General features: G+C 33.8%; 1 protein-coding gene across 1 annotated transcript in view; it reads right to left on the bottom strand.

Moving 5' to 3' along the window:
- LOC137396818 (neural cell adhesion molecule 1-B-like) overlaps positions 1 to 21,849 on the bottom strand; it is a 474,203-nt gene that overhangs the window by 113,455 nt on the left and 338,899 nt on the right. The window contains exons 3-4 of the mRNA XM_068083132.1: positions 16,941 to 17,102; positions 8,006 to 8,227 (exon numbers count right to left, since the gene is read on the bottom strand). Of these exons, the coding sequence (XP_067939233.1) occupies positions 8,006 to 8,227; positions 16,941 to 17,102 (384 nt within the window). The remainder of the gene's footprint in view (positions 1 to 8,005; positions 8,228 to 16,940; positions 17,103 to 21,849) is intronic.

The following is a 21,849-nucleotide window of genomic DNA, read 5'->3' as shown; positions in this document are numbered from 1 at the left end:
TTCATGTGACAAAACCATGAAACTGCTACTATTGCAATGAACGATACTAAAAATGGCTCAATCACATCAAGAACGATTAATTCATTTGTTGTTTCTATTTGTATCAAAGTCCTTTTTCCAACTACAAGTCTTCAGGTTATTTCATTAGCAACTTTAATTGCAAAACATTGAAAACAAATACTACATGTATCAGGCTAATAGTTCTGTATCTCCTTTTTAAACGTAGCTTTGATTCTTTGATGTACTTAGAAAAATCTTTATTGCATTTAGAATGGAAAGTGTGCTACTATATGTGTTGGATCCTGCGACCAACACGTAGAGGCGACTAGGTCGGCTTATTCTACCGGTCTGCATTCACCCTTCACAGGGGCTGTGTGCGGGTTGCCCGTGACCAACACGCGGAGGCGACTAGGTCGACTTACACCACCGGTCAACATCAACCACCTTGCACAAGGGATAGCCCCCAGAGTGGGTTTTGTACCAGGTCGACAAGGTCGACCGGGGGTCGACGGGGTCGACGATGCTTCTATGAATTTATCACCACAGCACAGCCCATAGACTAGGTCTTTGGAGTTAGCTATATGCTTGGTGTGGTTCTGCTATCGCTCAAGGTAACAGAAGAAGTATGGTTCCAAATGCAATGCATATATTTGAACAACTAATAAGAGCCGAGGCCCTGCCTTAAATACATTAGATTATGTAAATGAAGTACAAGGACCAGCCTTCTTTAGGGGCGTGGTTACAAAGAGAGCAAAAAGGGAATATAACTCCCATTAAAATTTATACAGAAGGATGGCAACCTAACGTTCCATCACATATATAAATTGAAGATATTTTGATTACATTGTGGGTTCTTTTTATTTGTGCTAGAAGTTTTGATTCAAAATGGCATTGCGTAAAAGTTTTGCTGTGCTAAAAAATTGTGTGGACGCTAATATCTGCTAGCTTAACTGTGCAGAAGACGATTGATATCATTTTGTTTTGAAAACGTTAAGTTTTGTTTCTGCATGTACCTGTAATATAAATATGATTCGTTTATGTCACTTGTTTATGAATATATATTTGTATCATTTGATAGATTACCATTAAATAACTTATAAATATGCAGATTTATAGCATATTTTTGATAGCATCCTTGCAGCGATCTTAGCACAGCTTACAATCAATTGATGCCCATAACTCCACTTCTAGTGCGCAGAAAAAGCCAGTTTTGACTGGAAATTGTAGAAAACATATCAATGAGTGCAATGAAGTTTTATGCAACATTGTTAGATACAGATATAAAATAAAAGTATGTTTTCAAATTTGAAATTAAACAAAAATTGAAAATTACAACAGATTGCAAAGAAGGATACAGGCCATAATATCATTGCGAGTCAATTGCAAGCAATAGATATCAACTGGTAGAGATAATTCTCGGCTTCTCGATGCACAGTTATTTAGAGATCTTTGACAAGTTGGAGGTAAGTTAGCAGATTTATTGCATCCAAAAGGTTTAAAATCGTTCCACCAGACAAAAAGCGCAAATTATAGGCGACAATCGCTTCACGAGGATTGACCACCACTATAGAGGAAAAGTTGAAAAATAGATCCCCAAGGCGTTCAATTAGAGGTTTTATGGTAATTGAGTTTTTTTACCTGCGGTCTGCACACCTTGTAAAGCAGCTGGTTGAGCAACAACTAGAAACTTGTTAACTGTATAGTTACCAAGTTTTTAGTTGTTGCTCAACAAGCTGTTTGGCAAGGTGTGCAAACTGCAGGTAATAAAAACTCAATTAGGTTGTGGATGTACCAAGTTTTATAGGAAAAATGAATGGGGAATGCTAACAGAAGATACAGTAAACATGGTAGAAAACATATAGACTGCTTGCCTCAAACCTGATTTAAAGAACTATATACTAGTCAATTTATCGTAAAATTTATATAAGTATAAAAAGTATATAGTTAGTTTGTGAGTTACATATTTATATATTGGCCAACTTGACATAAACTTTAACCATGTGTTGCTGTGATGAAATTGTAAAATGGCATGATATAGTAACTTTATGAGTTACTATACATACAGTTAATGGGGACTTTGCAATTCAGAATATAACTGTATGCAGTTTCATGTATAATATGAACTGTATACAGTTATATTGTGAATGAAAAATACATAGCTATTATGCATTTTACAGAGTTTAAAGCTTCTCTGTGATTTACAGTTTATATATATCAAGGTTGTGAGTTACAGTATATATAGTTAGTCTGTGAGTTACAGGATATGTAGTTACTCTGTGCGTTAGAATATACATAGTTAGTATGTGAGGTACAGTATATATGGTGAGTATGTGAGTTACAGTATATATAGTTAGTCTCTGAGGTGCAGTATATATGGTTAGTAGTCTGTGAGTTACAGTATATATAGTTGTGAGTATATAGACTATATACTATTATAGCTTATCTACTCCCTATATAGGCTATAGTTAGTTTAGAGTTACCAAGTATATAGTTTGTTTGTGAATTTCACTATACATACTTAGTCAGTGAGTTACAGGATATGTAGTTACTTTGTGCCTTAAAATATACATAGAATGTGAGGTACAGTATATATGGTTAGTATGTGAGTTACAGTATATATAGTTAGTCTCTGAGGTGCAGTATATATGGTTAGTCTGTGAGTTACAGTATATATAGCTAGTCTGTGTGTTACAGTATATATAGTTAGTCTGTGTGTTACAGTATATATGGTTAGTCTGTGAGTTACAGTATATATAGTTAGTCTGTGTGTTACAGTATATATAGTTAGTCTGTGAGTTACAGTATATATAGTTAGTCTGTGAGGTACAGTATATATAGTTAGTCTGTGTGTTACAGTATATATATAGTTAGTGCGTTACAGTATATATAGTTAGTCTGTGAGTTACATTATATATAGTTAGTCTGTGTGTTAGTTTATATAGTTAGTCTGTGAGTTACAGTATATAAAGTTAGTCTATGAGGTGCAGTATATATAGTTAGTCTGTGTGTTACAGTATATATAGTTAGTTTGTGAGTTACAGTATATATGTTATATGAATGTTATACTATATCTAGCTATTCTGCGAGTTACTGTATGTTGTTAACAGGTTTGCATGGTATTTTGCTGACCTGTTGCTTGTTGAGCAACAACTAGTAGCTTGTTAACTATACAGTTAACAGGGGTGCGTAATATTTTGCAGAATTGTTTGTTAATAAATCTGGCACACCTTGTAACTACATAAAAATAATTTGGAAGACTAAACATTCCAAAATTATGCTTTTTAGTGAGGGTTGTTCCAAAATTACAGAGTAATTTCAATTATCAGTGTAAAATTTTTATATATTTTAAGTTATATGTTCAAAGTTATATTTTTGAATTTAAATATACTTAGAAAATATGTCTTTACTTTATTTAATACCTTGATATAAAATAAGAAATATAAATAGTCAAAAGTTCTTTTAATTTTCGTTAATTTAAAATGGCACTTTGTGAGCATTGAAAGTTTTATAAGATATGATTTTGTAGGTGTTGTAGTTTGGATTGTCACAATATTTCTTTACCGGTAATCTATATAGTACAAAAAGAAAGTAAAAATTAAACTTTGCATATTGCTATCAGTATGTGCGCCCATTAATATAGGTACCTCATGCATATATGAAAGTGAATAGACAGTTTAATACATCAGATGAGATAGAATATTAAAAAAACTATAAGATAAAAAATAACAGTGTTCGAGCAACATAATTATTTTAAAATGTAGGAAGAATCTGTTTAAAAAGAAGGAAGACCAACATGAACATTGTGATATAAATGAATGATTATCTTAACAAGATTAATGAGGTACACTGTAAACATGGTCGGCTGACTTCCTCTTGGTCATTTCATACGTATGTTCAACATTAGCATAGTGAGGTGTCTGTGACTAACTAGAATTATTAACAACACTGTACACATGATCAGTTGAATCTTTTCTCATCTTTTCATATACAGGTACAGTGTTAGTAGTATCATGGATAGTACCTTGGTCCCTGACTGTGAGTACCTCTCTGTGTGCAGGATCCTTTGTACCTTCTCTAGTTCCTAGAATTAAACGAGATGATGTCAAAGGATAATTTTGTTTTACCCTCAAATTCCGTTCTGATGCGCCATAGAGGTCATTCAAAACAGTATTTTCACTTATACCAGCGCCACCCAAAAAAGCTGCACCAAATAAGTATCCTTCTACATAAATTTCTTTACCACAAAATGACGGAATCTGGAAAGCGATTGCTATTCTCTCATAACTCTCTAGTGCTGTTGGTGAGGCTGTATTTATTCTCGCATAAACTTGTTACCAAATTTGATTTATCCTAGCATATATCTTTAGCACAAAATGCTCTTCCTACCCTAGGACACTTATGTATTTGCCTCATCTAACTTTCATGTTTTTGTGGAGTCATCCTTTTGCGAAAATTTCATCAGCGAAACTAAACTATCATAATGAACGGAAACGCGAAATTAAATAGCTTTGATCATTGATATCCACAATAAAATCGTCATATAGAGGGACCTAGACGTCATTGATAGTCCAGGAAACAGATGGCAACAAGCGATCAAATTGAATTAGCGATCTTGGCCACACATTTCTACCTGCGGTTTACAAATACAAACTAGTCCCGAATCCCAAATTTCTTCTTACTAGTGAACTGGACCTGAGGAATCTAATTTGTTTGTTCCACTGCATTTATTTTCACATCACTATATTTTCGCACTCATCCGAGCCCCGAAACTAAATTGCAGCGAAATTTTACTCTGTGTGCTACTTTCGAAACTAAATACCCTACATGATGGAAACATTCGATGGATATAAAAATTCGCGATTTCGCGAACAGTCAATTCTTTCAACAGAATTATTAAATTCCACAAAAAAATAGTTTTATTTTTAATCACAAAAGAGAATAACTACTGCCTCAATATTAAAAACTAGTTGCTAGGCATAAATACTAAATGTGGCTGAGTTTCAAAACCTTTTTAAAATAGTCGCCGGGGCTTTGAGTTAACCCCATTGCTAATACATCACATTTCTTTCCAAAATTATTCAAGGTGTCACAAGATATGCAGAAAGGCGTCATTTCAAAAATAGCTGCTAAGCGGATGTACTAAACATAGCCGAGTTCCAAAACTTTTTTAAAACCATCACCGGGGCTTCGAGTTAAGCCCATTGCCAATGCATCAAACCTCTTTATAAAATTATTCAAGGTTTTCACAAATTACTAGGCATGACACCTTCATCGCAAAACTCTCTCCTACGACCATTTTACATTGAAATCAACTCCATCAACTTCTAATACCGAAGTTGAGGATGGTAATGATTTTGATCTGGACCTTATGGTATGTATTTGATTTGCAGTGCAAATACATTTTTCCATAATTAACTGCATTAGTTAATTCTTTTGTTTAAAAAATGATCGCGTTCATTAAATACTTCAGCAATTGCTTTTGTACTTCCTTTACACATGTTAATATTTTTCTTTTGTGTTCACTGCAGATTGAGAATGAAACAGCCCCTACCGGTATTCTGATTACGAAAACTATAGACAAGTAATAATATTCACTGTGGCAGGAATATTGGCAGAGAAGCAACTAATCAACCTAGACCCCTTCTTCATCAACAACAACATTGATATCGCTGTGGTAAACTTGATTATATTATATATTTTATTTCATGTATAGATATATTATAATTTATTACAAACTTGAGTGTACAAATACAATATTTCAAATGCAAATAAAATTTTACAAACGATGAATAGAGTAAATAAAAACAGTTTCACCCATATGGCGGTTGTAGGGTTAACTCTTTTGCTAGCCGCAATAGAGTTAACTCTTCAAAAAGAGTGACAGTGTTCAGCCACAAATAAATTAATCTGCAATTATCATGAGAAAGGCAATTTTCGCGAAATTTAACTCCGCGAATAAATTCATCCTGTAGGATACTAGCAAAATAAGTGTCCTAGGGTATATGTATTCACACTCACACACCTCGCTATGACATTTTAATGCTGATCGTAACTGTATCAACACTCAAACTCTCTTCCACCACATAATGATGCCGTCCCTAAATGTACCTGCTATTATAGTTTTCCCCATTCTATATAGAAGTTGCTCTGATATGTATTCACCCACATACATGTTTACTCTTCTACAACATAACGATGATGCGCTTGGATGTATTCATACTCATATACTTCTCTAGCACATGATGATGATGTCCCTAGATGTATCTACAATCACATACAATGACATTACCTTTTCTCTTCCTGCAGCAGAGTATGATGATGATTACAACTGCTATCAGCACCACTCCTCCAATAACTATTCCAACAATAGCACCAAGATTCAAGTTGGTAGACACGGTCAGTTGTGTTGCTGTTAGCTCTGTGATTGGCTGGGTTGATGGTGGTATGGTTACATCAAATGTCCATGTCACATTCCAAGTCATGATAATTGGATCCACCACTACAAGTTTGTACAAGAGCTGTGAACAACATTACATCATTGCATCAATCCTATTTCATTATTTTATGTGAACATTAGTTCTAAGTGGCAGTTTGTATGCAAGAATCAAATACGAAGTTTATACTTCCAGGTAAGTTAATTTTGTTGGAGTGTTTTTGCTTTTTGATCAAATAATCTGTTAATTGAACCGTTTATGTACATGAATTCACCTGATACTTTCAATAGTGCTGCTTAACCATCTTACTTACTTCAATACCTAATAAGATCATGTCATTAGCGAGTCAAATATAATCATATATATAACATAGTGTACCTTAGTATATAATTAATATATCTTTGAAAAGTATGAGCTTTACATTGCATACTGCTTGTTTCAGTTTTTAAACATATGTTCTCCAACAGGGCGCTTTCCATAAAAAAATAGTACATAATTGAACGCTTTCCAGTTTGCAAAGATATAAATTTTGCACAGCTATTAATACCTTGAGTATAACTGAATGAAGACGAACATGTCTTATCTTAATGAAACGAGCAGTTCAGCAAAATAGACTAAGTGTGAAACCTGAAAGATTTTTCACTTACAGACCGTTTTCAGTTGCCAAAATAAAGCTGACTAGTTGAAATACCTGTGGTGAAAGTGTGACATTTTATGCTTCTCAAACTCCTCACCTATTAGTAAGATCATACCTAGTAATATCCCTATCACCTTGCTAAAACATTTAATGAACTTAGTTCATGATATATAACACTACAAAAACTATTGAAGTTTTTAGTGACACTGATGTGCAACAGAAAAGAGTGATTCTTAATGTATGCATATAATAATCTTTTGCTTTAAAACACCAACTTTTCCCTGTCAGTAACTTAAATTATATAAACATATACTAGGTTACCTTACTTTCATGGCAACAATCCATGAACACACTCATTGAAGGCAGTTGTCCTTAATAAGTGTTATGACGAATCGAGTTTCTAATCTGATAAATATGGCACATTTATATGAAAAGTAAAAATTCTAAAATTGCTGATTGAATTCGGCATAGCTTGAAGTAAGCAAGCTTTTTCATATCGAATAAGACATAGATAAGAAGTGGAGTCTGTAGCAGTCTGCGTTCTCCTAACTCTCCCCTCATGTAAGAATATTTAATGCCACAGAACGCTGTTCTTACTATACTAAACATTTTTGCATACTTCTGCATACTTCTGCATTTTCATACTCTTCAAATGTACAGCATTTTAATGGTGGGAAGAGTATATCTGACACCTTCAAATGAAAAACTTTCTAGTTTTTATGCTAAGTGGTGATGCCAGAGTGAAGTGCAAAAAGCTATTTTCACACAAAGTATTAGGATTCAAAGATTTCAAACAGCTCTGTCAACAACTTGTGTTCAACACTCCATCCAAGAGAGTAGAAAAGAGACTCTACTGCATTTCAAATAACAAATTAACCACAGGAAGTTACAACTTAAACTGAAAAAGCATTTGATCCACAGTGGGGACACTCACATTCAATAGATGCAGTATAGTTGAACTGTTCTGTTTGACCATTCTGACGAGAGTCCATAGAAATTACCAGCTGATCAGACGCATCTGTACCTGAACAAGTACTGCATGACCACTTGAAGGTAAGGTTAGAATTAGAGTCTGTCAACACCTTACAAGTGAGTGTAAGAGGCCCTCCGGGGTTATATTCTAAACCATAATGTGGCCCCTCTTTATAGTCAATATCTGTAACAGGATTAAAATGGCACTATAGTAAATAAGAGTAATAATAATGAAGAACACTCGAAGTAGAGATGACTCTAAATGACTTAGTCAGTTAGCCATAATGATTGATCCTGCTAAAATAGAGAAAGATGTTTGTCTTTCTGTTGGTTCATGGCATTTGTAAGATCAGTATTTTAGTCCAATCATGGGACCATATTCAGAGCAATGATGAGTGCTGAAGTGATATCTGTAGCAGTTACATGAATGATGTGTCAAGGTCGGCAGCAAAAATAAATGATCCAGACCTATGCGTCATCATATTATTCACCATGTTTATTGGTTTGTGACGATGCTGACATAGTGATCACAAACTAGTGGCATAGAGAGCACCACTTGCAAGATAAAAGGTAAGAGAGAGATTTCCGGAAAAGCGCTTTTAGTCAAGGCTAGATGCTGCCAATCGCTGATAGAATCAAACACATACTGTAAAACCTCTAATTGAACGCCACCTCTATTTGACCGCCACTGTGACTATCTTTGATCTTTATGAACCTACAGTATTAAGTGATCACTGTAAAAGTGTTTACAAAAGTGTATTAATAATGAATCGTTTACGTTAATAACAATCAATTCTCTTGTTGTCCAACTCCAAAGCATTTCGCTTTTTTTTCGCTAAGAATTTGAATGCAACACCATATAAATAGTCAATAACTGTCTCATGCTCATAGCTGGTGCTTATTTAACACGGTCTTTATACTCCAAAGTACTTGTACCTATTTAAAAACGATTTAAATTTACATCGGTAGATGAAGGTTCAAAGCAACGCCATAGAAATAAGTAGTAACTGTCTCAGACTAATAGTAGTTCTCTCTTTAACATAGTCTTAATACTTCGAAGAACTTGTGTGTAATAAACGGTTTGCAAGTTTAGGGCCAAATGTTACATTTAGCAGGCAAACTTTTACGCGTTGCATTTGTGCTAAATGCAGCGTGTAAAACTTTTGCTCTGCCTAGAAATTGTTTGGACGCTAACATCGACTAGCTCAGCAGTGAAGAAAAATAGTTGAAGCTAGAAAATATTGTGGAAGTTACTGAACAACTAAGAATATGTCAGTTCTATTGAAAGCAACAATCAGAATGCAGCTATTCGAGCAAATGATGGAAATATTTGTTTTAAAAATGCTAATTTTTGTTTGTGCAAGTAATCTCAGTATGATCCCACGACCACACGAGCGGAGCGGAAGTGTGGGAGTTTTTATGATAAATGCATGTGCACACAACTTACGAAAATTATTCATCAACAATGAGACGAACCCTCGTCAAGAAATTTCATCAAAAAATTTAAGCATCGGAATTTAAAGTCGTTAAAGTATAATAATGATACAAAACACATTTAAACCTATTTAAATATGTTACCAAGTCTTTGTAAACCTACGATAATATCTTAAAACTTACCCATCTGATCGGATTATACACAAATAGACAGATTAATTTGAATGAAAATTGCCACAAAAAGCTTGAAAAGCTCGGTTTAATAAAAGTTAAGACCGAAAATTGAAACGCCAATAAAGCCGTGCCGATCGATTGTAGAACTATTTAGCAGTGCACATTTCACGAAAAAACCGTGCTCATTTCATCAGTCTATGGCATTTTTCACTTGTAATCGAATTTATTCGAAAGTTTCTGTAATAAACGTAGACCGTTTGAGGCGTAGACCGATTTACAGGTACGAAATTGTGGTACACAGTTTATCAGCATGTGTTTTTTGTCCAATCACCGAAGGTTTCATTATTTGAAACGTTAACCGAAATTCTTTACAACTTATGTACAAGCTAGGGTCGAACTACAACGCCCCTTCATGACGAGAACATTTTTTATTTTGCTACAGTTTTATACGCGTGAATGCTCTTACTCGCTTTCTGTTAAAGATCGCTTATCAAAACCATTCTACATTCAACGCAACCAACTTTCAAACTGTGTATAGTACACAGTAGCTTGCCATTTTACTTCTAATTTTGCATTTCAGAGTTACAATAAACATATTTCTTTATTGTTGTTGAATTACATACATTACAGTAAATTAGGCCTACAGCTTTATAACACTTTTATAACAGCTTTTATTTTGCTGCAGTTTGCAGAAATCTTCGAGACGCATGAACGCTCATACGTTTTCTATTATTGCTGTATTACTATATTAACAATATTGGTTATTTTAATAATATTAGTGCATTTTACTTATAATATTGGCCAACATTGCATTTCTCCTATTGCCAGGGAGAGATATAAACGTGTAATATTTTCCTTTCATTGTTGTTGTTTGTCATGACCAAACACTTTTTAAATAAATTTTCTAAAAACCTATATAAATACCACAACTTATCGATATTGCTACCTATGACGTTTTGAAATGTAAACAAAATTGTGTATTGTTTTTCTATTATTACTATTTTAATAAAATTGATTATTCTAAGAATATCAGTGCATTTTACTTCTAATATTGGCTAATATTGCATTTCTCCTATTGCAGGGGGGAAATATAAACATCTTTTCCATTCATTATTGCTTATTGTTGTATATAATAACACCCACACCCAGTACATTACAGCTACCATTGCAGTTATCCTATTGCGCTGCAGAGCCATTTGATTGCTAATATTGCATTTCTCAACCATCAGTACCCTTTATTTTTTTGCCAATATCTCTGGCCATCTCTTTGGTCGTGGGCTGTATGATAGTGGAATTTCTAGTTAATTTATGTCATTTGTTCATGAATATATATTTGTGTCATTGGATAGATTATCATTATACATCTATAACTTATAAATATGCCGATTTATAGCATGTTATTTAATAGCATTATTGCGGCTATCTTAACACCGGTCACAATAGATCAATGCTTATAACTCCCCTTCTTTTGCGCATAAAAAAAGTTTTGGTTCCAAACTGTAGCAAACATATCAATGGGTGCAGTGAGCATTAATGCAACACAGTTAAGTATAGATATAAAATAAAAAATATGTCTTCAAATTTAGCATGGAATAAAAATTGAAAATGCAAACAGATTGCATAGAAGGACACAGGCTATAATACCATCGCAGGTCAATTGCAAGCAATAAATTACTGTTAGAGATATTTCTCAGTTTCTCGATGCATAATTATTAAGATATCTTTGACAAGTTGAACGTAAGTTAGCAGATTTATTGCATCCAAAAGGCTTTATGTCGCTCCACCAGAAAAAAAAGAGAGCAAAATATAGGCGACATCCGCTTCGCCGTAATAGGGTAATTTTATCTCACCAAAATTCTGACGAGCCATTTGAAAAATACACCGCCAGCCTCTAATTGAACCCTGCCGCCAATTGACCGCCACTATTAATAATAAGAGGAAGGGTTGAAAAATAGCGCTCCATGGCATTCGATTAGAGGTTGTACGAAATTTGCACAAATGCAGAATGGGTTTATCTAAGCGCATATTGACTATATTTTAAAACTAAAAATTTTAGTTTTAAAATATAGTCAATATGCGCTTATTTTTATCCAAAAATATTTTTATCTCACAAGGTTCACTCACTCACACACTTTATCTCATTGTAGGCCTATATTGACATTTAATGTCAATATAGGCCTACAATGAGATAAAGTGTGTGAGTGAGTGAACCTTGTGAGATAAAAATATTTTTGGATCATGCTAGCCGCCCAGCAGTCATTTGAAAAAATATGTGGCATGCTTATTTTTTCTTTACAATGTAAGAGTATTTTTTATTTCTGTCACCAAAATGATCATTAGAACCAGTAAATATTCTGTCGACGTTGTGTGTTTGTCAACGTCATCAGTGTCTGTCAACGTCGTTTGTGTCTGTTGACATTGTCTGTGACTGTCGATGTTGTCTGTATCTGTTGATGTCGTGTGTCTGTCGACGTCATCTGCGTCTGTTGATGTCGTATGTGTATGACGTCTGTGTACGTCGACATCATTTGTCGACGCCGTCTGTGTGTGCTGATGTATTGTGTCTGTCGACGCCATCTGTGTTTGTTCAAATGTCTGCCTGTCCAGTTATAGCTATTGAACCTTGGAACGAGAATATCGCTAAGTGCTGAATTTTAACTCATGGAGATTTCAACCACAGGTTTCTAACCACCCATTTAACTTCTGAGTTACACAGTCCTTATAATTCTATCACTCCTCTAATATACAGTATACCCTTTCCTTGATTTTACACACTAAATGACGTATTAATTGATACATTGCCATACTAGAGCAAATTTGTTTTCCGTCATACGATATCAAAAATAATTTTACTCTAATTAAATTTGGGAGATTGTTGTACTGATTACGACGAAATAACTAAAATGTTGATATGTTATGCTGCTGCTCAGTTCTCAGTTCAGCGTTATCCCTTATGGTAAAAAGGGATTCGCAGCCAACTAGGGGATAAAATTCTAGTTCAAAGTTTAAAGTTGACCAAAAACATACTAAAACTTCCTTCAAGTATGTGTTTAGTAAGCCAGATTCATTTAAGTTAGATTCAACGTTTATGTTACAAGTCTGTCGTGAAGGTAATAACTCTGTGCATGGTACATTGTAATGTTACAATTTTTCTGCAGATCATAATCACCAAATGCAACAAAGTTATTGTAGGTAATTATAGTTACTAAGGTTAACATATTTTTTGTTACTTTGTTTAACGATGATGATTTTTACCAGAAGGTGTTTGCAGTGGATAATTACTATGAGTTCCTATACCACTCTATACATCTAAGCAATATTTTGTTTTATGATGCCGACACTGAAATGAATTATAATCATATATTGTATATGTAAACCAAATAATTTTACATTGTCAACTTAGCAAAACAGCCTATATTTAGCTATTTTTTGCTAATGATTTCAAATTTACATTTAAAAACCTTTACAGTTTTACTTATCTTTTTAATTTATTTCAACAAAACACTTCTTTCATAATAAGAAATTTAAAAGTTCAGTTTGAAAGTTTTAGAACTTTCAGTTATTTTTTCTCTTAACTCTATTAAACTTTTAAACTATTTTTTTAAACTTTTAAACTCTATTAAACTTTAAACTAAACTATTATGATATGAAATTTAAAAGTGAGAATGGTAAAGGTGGCATATGTTAAACGAAAATAAATTTCGTGTCCTGAGATTTTGTTATTAGCTGGGCATTCATCTAGTCTTGTCTAAAGATGCTTCAGCAACCAAAGCAATCGATCAGAACTATAGTGCTAACCATGACTCTGCATATACAGTTTGAATTGTTTTGGCTGTGAAATCCTGTACAAGAACAGCTTCGGAGAATTAAACCTTTAGCGACCGCGCGGTTACGATGGAAAAACCACTAGCGTACCAGGCAATAACTGGCGCAACTTGAGCTTTCAACATGACCGCATAGAAACCACATAGTAACTTACATCAAAATTGTGGCAGTTACATAAATTAACATGCATAGGAAAGCTGAGAAATTTCTCTACAAGCTGATGCTTCTTCTATGTAGATAGCTTGCAAATACTTACCAACAAAAGTCTCAATTTGTTGAAGCTATGAATTTATTTTTGTACGTCATTTTCAATTGTATTTTTCTAATTTATAAAGGCAGTTGACAATGTTGTATAAATAATACTTGCATAGATTGATATCTTCACAACAATTTGCAAAAAAAAACTGGTCGTCGAAGAGCATTGAAAGTGTAGTTATGAGCTTCGTTGCAATGCAGGAACGCCTTTCCAAACTTTCAGCGCCTAAAGACCTGCGAAAAATGAAGGCTTGACATGGCTGACTAAACTTGGCTATAACTCGCATGCAAAGTGGCTGGAGCTATAAATGAATATGCATTTTAAAGCTTAAAAATTTCGCAGCAGACAGCCATTTATTCTCTGCAAATCGGCTGTGAACACCTTAGTCAAAATTCTGATTTGACAAAGTCGTCACCTCTCTATCATGAAATATGTATTACAAATATATTTATAGAAGCAATATATCTCTGTCAAAACTGGTTTATGATAAGCATCTGCACGGTGTCATATGTTTACAAGAGTTTGGAAAAAATTGGGTTATCCAAGCACATCAAAAGTTGAGTTAGGTGCTTCTGTGCATTGCGGGAGCAGACCTTCGATATGCTCATGATGCCATGGTGATTAGCAGTGCAACTGTTACCCGACATGGCTCCTCAAACTCTGCTATAACTCTCGTGCAAATTGGTATAAAAGTGCTAATGAATATGCATCTGAAATCTGAGATATTTTCCTTCAAGCAGCTTGCCAAGACTGCAACTTGAGATCTATATATTCACAGTTATGATTTTTTACTGGCAGATTTATATGCATTTCTTGAAATTATAGATTTAAGTAACAATTTTGCATATAAACTCATTGCGCAGATTCAGGTGGGCTGCAGCTAAGATCCATGTGTGCTGTAGCAAAGAATAACTGGTTGTGCACAAAAAGAATTGAGTGGCGAGCCTGTATTCACACATTTGGTGAAGCAGCAAAAGACAGTAAGCAACATTTATTATGAGCAGATGCAGCAAATGATGGAGAAATCATTCTGCTAGATGGCAAAACAATATGAGAACTGAACTCTTTTGATTAGGTGGGTGATAAGGGCAATGGGCAACAAATACAACATATCGATACGCAACAAATACAATAGATAATCACATTTCAGCGCAAGTATGTACAAAAGCTAGCAATACAAAGTAAGGAAGCATTTGGAAAAACTAAATAAAATACAATTGGTAAAGCTGTTCGATGTCTACCTGCACTATGCATTCATTTTCACAGTTGTTTTCTCCTGAAAACTGAATGAATTCGAATCTTCAATTGTTACTTCGGTTTACTCATATTGGCATTATGAATCGCATCAAACCAAGATTTGGATATTTATTAATAAATAGTAAACTAATAATTAATATTTGCAAAAAACGTTTAAGTAATGGTGAAAATTTTAATTAGATTAATATTAATTAACCAATACAATTTGAAAATATTTATCCTCTTTAAAATTTAATGAATCAACATCAAATTGATTGCGTAAATTAATAACAATTGAATAAATATGAATAAAAAAAATACAATATACTCAGGACAAATACAATAAATGAAGATTAACACCATAATAAGATACTACAAATGTAAGTCTCTTAACTACAAAACATCACATGAGTTTATTTGACAAGAGTCAAGACTATTGTTGCAATTTGGATGAAAAAAAACTCTAAACTCATTTGCTGACCGATCGATGCTCTCACGAAAATTTGCTTAAGAAACTGCTGCGTGGGCATGCGCAAACACTGAATCGAATCGTGGTGTAAAATTCGGTTCATACGCAGTTGTCTTTTCCTTCTGAATCGATGAACCGAGAGAGAACAACTATCAAAAAACCGAATGCACTCGAATCGTTATCCAGCACTAACAATTTGTAAATAAACTTATTTTGTATGGTAGAGATCCAAATTTGACTCGCATAAAGATATTCCACAAGAGACTCCACTGCCGGTACCTTCAGCTTGCTCTTGCTCATCACCCATGTATACAGACAACTTGTGCACATAGCCAAAGACAGCATTGGAGAGCAAATAACTTTTATCCAAGTCTAGATCTATTAGATGGAATACACTGTCTGAAGTTGAGCCGTCCTTTCCATGCCATCAAGCTTTCATCTATAGATATAAATTTACCAGGCAGCAAAACAGAACATAACTGGTCACATATCATGGCAAAAACATTTTCCCACTTGAACAATTTATTGCCAGCAGGATCTTCAAAATTGTCAGTAAAAGGTAAACTTGCTTCTATTTTTCTTTCTACTTTCAATTTTATTAAAAAGCAGCGTAGATAATGAAAGATTGTGGACCAGTAAGACAACAGAGTAGGCTTTTTGAGAATACCTATATGCAAAACTAAACCACCGCCATATATATTTATCATCAACAGGCTCCGAAGCATCGCAATGTTTTTGAAAGCCATATTTATTTGTTTCGTTAAATATTACATTTATAATGGCCAATGTTATAAAAAGCTTCAAATAATAAAAAATACTTACCTGTTTAAGTATTCGAACTTATCTCTTGCCAAGCTGTCATCAAAATGTAATTATTTTGGTTTTAAATCAGCGCCTCTTTGATATCCGTCATTATTCCCTGTTTCAACGTCAGCCGTTTCAATCCCACTTTCGCAATCCAATTCACTCTGTTGACCTTCTTTTTCACTTCCATCGTCTTCCCTAGATTCTTCTGACCTGAAATCCTCTTCTCAATTTCTAAACCAGTCGATGTCTTCCTCTAAACGATTTTTTTTAGCAGAGCTCAAATAATCGTGTCTGTTTTTGTTGATCAGCCTTCCAAAAAGAAAGATCAAATCTTTACAAGGTGTTCTTTTTGCACATGCGCATAAGAGATTATTTATAGCCTCAAAACAGTATTAAGAAACCTACTGAAATTGCTCAAAATTTAAATTTTAATGCTGTTTTTAAAATAAATAAAAAGTTTTAAAAAAGGCTGATCGGAAACGGAAAAATGTCGGGTTTTTCGGTTTTGGTACTTTGAGACATTGCTCATAAACCGACAAAGTTCGGTTTTGAATCGAAAAGGGTTAAATCAAGACATCCAAGATAAAATTGTAAATGAATTGTTTCCTTGCTTGCTATTTGAATCAGACAAAGGAAATAGCGTCTACACAAATACCCTTTTGTATCATGAACAATAGAATAGCACACTAAACTCACAGTGAGGCTCCACATCTTCTGATATAATTATGTTATCAGGGTAAATATTTTCTAGGACTGAATGAGTTGTGTCTTTACATCTAAGAGTCAAACCATCTCTATCTTCTTTTACAGGTGTGTAACTATTGCTGCTCACAATCACCACATCTTCTCTCAACACCTCTGTAATACAATGATGAACTTATAAACATATATTAAAATTCCACAATAAACAGTGCAGCAGCAAAGCGACTAGATCTTCATTCGAATCCAAAATATAATAATGTTACTTAAGTAATTACTTGTCATCCTTGACACTAGCAGTAAGAAGCTAACACTAATATTAGCATTGTTCCATTGCAAACAAACATCGGGCAACTTTTAAAAACACATTAGTTAGCCTCGGTACTACAAATATTAAATACAGAAAATGTAGCATGGGCATCAGTTTGTTTAGGAAACTCACATACTAAACTGAACTCATAAACTAAATATACTTATTACTGCTGATAAAAGCTATAAATTTCGGTCACTGGAGGCTAGCTATATAACATCATCCTAACACATTTATTAACAGTAAAATAAACTTCAACGAATGATCGATTTTTTTATAATTGACTTATCGTATGAAATTTTTACAATATGTCATAAAACTCCATCAAATGTTCAAAATTTTATATCTGAAGGTATTTCAGACACATGACGAAAAGATTCTTAGAATATAGCAGATTCTCAAAGCAGGAAGGCGTATAAAAATTAGGATATTACAAAAAATATACAAACACTATAGAATATATACAATGTTGGTTTCAAATTTACTTAGTATGAGCTTAAATATGTTTACTTTAGTAAACATTGTAAACACTGTTTACATTAGTAAACATGGAGAAATATTTAAATATTTCTCCATGGCTCTAAAAATATTTAAATATTTCTCCTAGAATATATACAATGTTGGTTTCAATTTTACTTAATATGAGCTTTAATATGTTTGCTAAATATTCCTCTATAACCATTTCTACTGCTGAACCTGCACATGTCCAATCCTCAACTTTTATTAGCTAGTTTCTACACTATAGAAACAACATATACTTTTTATTGATTGTTACCAGCCATTCAGAAACTAATCAGAACTTTGAAGTTTGTCAGAAGAATGGATATGTTTAATTACGAATGATTCTCCTCTCTGTTGATGTAACCAATCAGATAAGCTTGCTACACCCAGTGGGTTTCATATAATCACCAATAATGACCAGTTTTTCTTTAAGACACATTTATCAGCATCATCTTTTCTTTTTGACTTTGTATAATACAAGGGGTCTAAAAACGTACTAGATTTCTGTTATGAAACCACCTGTTATAAATTTTAGTGTTTTAGGTCAAGTTGTGAGACATGAAAATTGTTAATGGAGTATTACTTGAAATTACAGCAAAACACAGACAAACAATTATTATGCAAAATTATCTGCCACTAACTGTGGCAGAGGTATGTGCATATAATTTTAGATTTGAACACTTATATATTTTTGTGTGCTGTTAGTTATTCTATAAAATAGTATAAAGACTCATCTCAGTATATCACAAACCATAGTCATATGCAGAGCCAGGACTTCCTCCAGTAGATGTACAGCTGAATGTGAACTCTTTTCCTTCTACTATCTTATCTGGCCTGTTCATTACAAGATTCTCAGGTTTAACTAAAGAGAACATTATATGTGAACAACTATAGTTTTCCTTCACAGGATTTGGTTCAGTGGTCAAAACTGTATTAATGATGAACTTGCATAAAATTGTTAGTAAGCTTATCAGACAGTTTCAATATTTTCAATAATTTTTGATTGTTTTTGATCTTTGAGGTCATCTAATTGCCAGGTTGTTTCAAAATTAAAATCAATCAAACCTGATCACAGTTAAAACACTAAGATCATGTGAAAGTGTGATTATGATGTCTGTAGTAGCAAGGAGACTGAAAGAATTGATGCGACTTATGCTTTAACTTGAACACAACAGTTGATATAAACTATCGCAACAAAACCAACTAGTGATGTTTTTTGACAAACTTTTTTCTGAGCAGTTTAATCGCGATCAAGTTTTATCGATTTCAATCTTGAAACATCCTCCTGCAGCTAGCAACTACTGCAGTAGAGAAAGTAAAGAAGAGGCAGTCTCAGACTTGTAAAAGTAGAGACACTGGACCTTATAAATATGGCAAAAGAGGCAGAAATATAAAATAAAAAGATGAATAAATCCATTGAAGTTATGTCAATGCAAAGTTTAGGTAGGTTAGAATAGACTAGTTCAATATGTCAAAGACCACCTCTGTATATATACACTCTAAGCCTCCCATTTCCCATTCTCAACATAAATGGAAAATGGGCCAAACGAAACATGATGTTTGCAGACAAACTAGATACAAAATGTTGGAACATTCAGACAGACATAATGAAAGAAAGAATAAACATTCGGTAAACTAATAAATCATTAGGTGATGGTAAATAGTAAACTCTGATCTCTAGAGCCTTTTGAGATAGTTACGGTAAATAAATAATATACCAGTGCTTTACAAGGTGTGGGTAAACAAAGTGTCAACAGAAATAATTTCTGTTGACCACTATATTCTGTGATGAAACAATTATTGTTTCATCACAGAATATAGTGGTACCAACTCGTAATACACTGTTTAACCATAGTCTAGCCAGTATAAAGTTCAATTGCGTTTGAAAATTGGCTCTATATAAGATCGCTTGTGACTGCATCAATGTGATTGCAGTCTACTAGTGAAAACCGCATATAAGCCGATACCAAAACGCATAAAAACTTTTACTAAACTGAGGGTTCCGACTTAAACACGCACAACTCTGATTGCGAGCAAACGAGATGGCATTATGATAACTTAATTGCAACAACTAGAACTCGAACCTTGCTAAGCATGCGGCTGGTAAGCTTTTTACTTACATTTTTTGTACAAAAGTAACAACAGTGATGGTTTGCAATTGAAGAAAAGCTGAATGTGAAGATTGATTGAAAAACATATGTAACGGAATCAGTGAATTTAGATTATTTCTGTCCAGTTTTGTTTTTGACGGTAAGAGTGTGCACATTGTTACTACACGACGCAGAATTTGTTTGATATAGTACGATATGGCGGCAATAACAGTCTGTGGTTGGCCATACACATGATCCCTTGTGTTTAGGCATATCAAATGCCATGACATCTTTAGTATCGCTGGTACAGTTAAAAATATTTTACGGAATTCATTTTGCCAAAAGAAGATTTAGCCTTAGACGGCCTATTTTAAACTGAAAGCGATGGAGGCTGCAAATAAAACAAGCAATTGCTGAAGCAGCAAACAGATTTGGAGTGGATGAAAGTAATATTGAAAGGTTTTTACCCAAACAATTAAATATTTGGTAAAACCAACTATTCGCATATATAAGTTGTCCTAAAATGTTGTAATGCGTCTGACCATCACGAAGCAGAAATAGCTATAAAAGTATTTTTACAAAGCGAAACTAAGCTCAGTGTGAGATGAAAACATGTATTCCATTGGCTCAATGCAAGCAGATGATCGTTTCCTTTTGATTAGAAGGGCATGATTGGCTAGCACTTATGAGTAGGCAACTACTTCCCAATCAGAACCATTTTGTACTACGCCTACAAGTCACACCATTTCCGCAACCTTTTACTTTGATAATTACATATGCGTGTTACATGGTCGTCTTATATGCAATTTTTGATAATTTTACTGATTTTTGAAAAGTTTTTTTTGTCGGCTTATACACGAGATGAGCTTGTTTGCAGGGATATACGGTACATTATAATAATGCTTCAGCTAATATTTGATTTTAATTAAGAAATATTAAATAATCAGCATTCAAAGTTTCTGGAAACATCAACAACTTGCAAAAGAGTTGAGAGGCTGAAAACTCGGAAAAACACTAAGAATGAAAGTAACACCATCTGCAAATAAGTTTAAACTTTACCTAGTTTTAGTTAAAGTAAATTATGCTGTGTATCACTCCATGATCACATAACATCTTATGCATCATTAAGCCTATATTAGTTAAGGAATATTCTGTTTTGTTGTTTTTAGCTCTAGAATATTTAACAGAATTACAACATATTATTGACATTATTTAACATGCAACAGTCTGGACATACAAAACAAGACCAGATGCAACTTGTTCTTATGACATATTCAAAAATATGCATTAATGAAAATGAATATCAAGGCATATCAGCACCATCAACTTACCATTCATAGCGGAGATAGAAAATGAAGAAGAGTTGACACGAACTATTGATGAGAAATCAGCGAAACATCTGAAGTTGGCACTAAGCAAATCATCTGATACGGTTCCTGTTACGAAGAGCATGAATGGAGGAGCAGCGGCAGCAGCATCACAGTAAGCTTTATCTATTCTAGAAAATCCTGGTATGTTCAGAGCATTAGTAGGTTTCCATGTTTTCAAAAAACCATCTATTGTACAAGCAGTATTATCGTCAATTACACTCGCACCATTAACCAGGTAGACAGCAGTAGCATCTGTATCTCCACTAGCGGTACATGTCAGAGTAATCGACTCATCTCTGTAGACTGAAGGATACCCTGTAGAATCTACAGACAATCTAACATCATATCCTACAACCATAAAAGAACAACAAGGCATTATATGAAACATTTAAACAAGATAAGCTCATCTGTACAATAACCTTGAGTCTTGAGTTTTATAGTCAACTTACAGTAAACAAAGTAACTTTATACTCAGCTGCTGTTAATGCTAGTTAATTCAGCACAAGGATGATTACTACCTTAATGCATCAGAAAAAGCTAAGAAAAGGATTTTGTTCCAGTAGGCTACAACTCAACAATTTACAAACATTAGTTCACTAGATCAGTGATTTTAAACCACGGTGCCACGGCACAGT

Source organism: Watersipora subatra, chromosome 5, assembly GCF_963576615.1.
Source record: "Watersipora subatra chromosome 5, tzWatSuba1.1, whole genome shotgun sequence".
NCBI lineage: Eukaryota > Metazoa > Bryozoa > Gymnolaemata > Cheilostomatida > Watersiporidae > Watersipora > Watersipora subatra.
The sequence above is the reverse complement of the archived record's forward strand: the minus strand, read 5'-3'. Positions and strand labels throughout refer to the sequence as shown.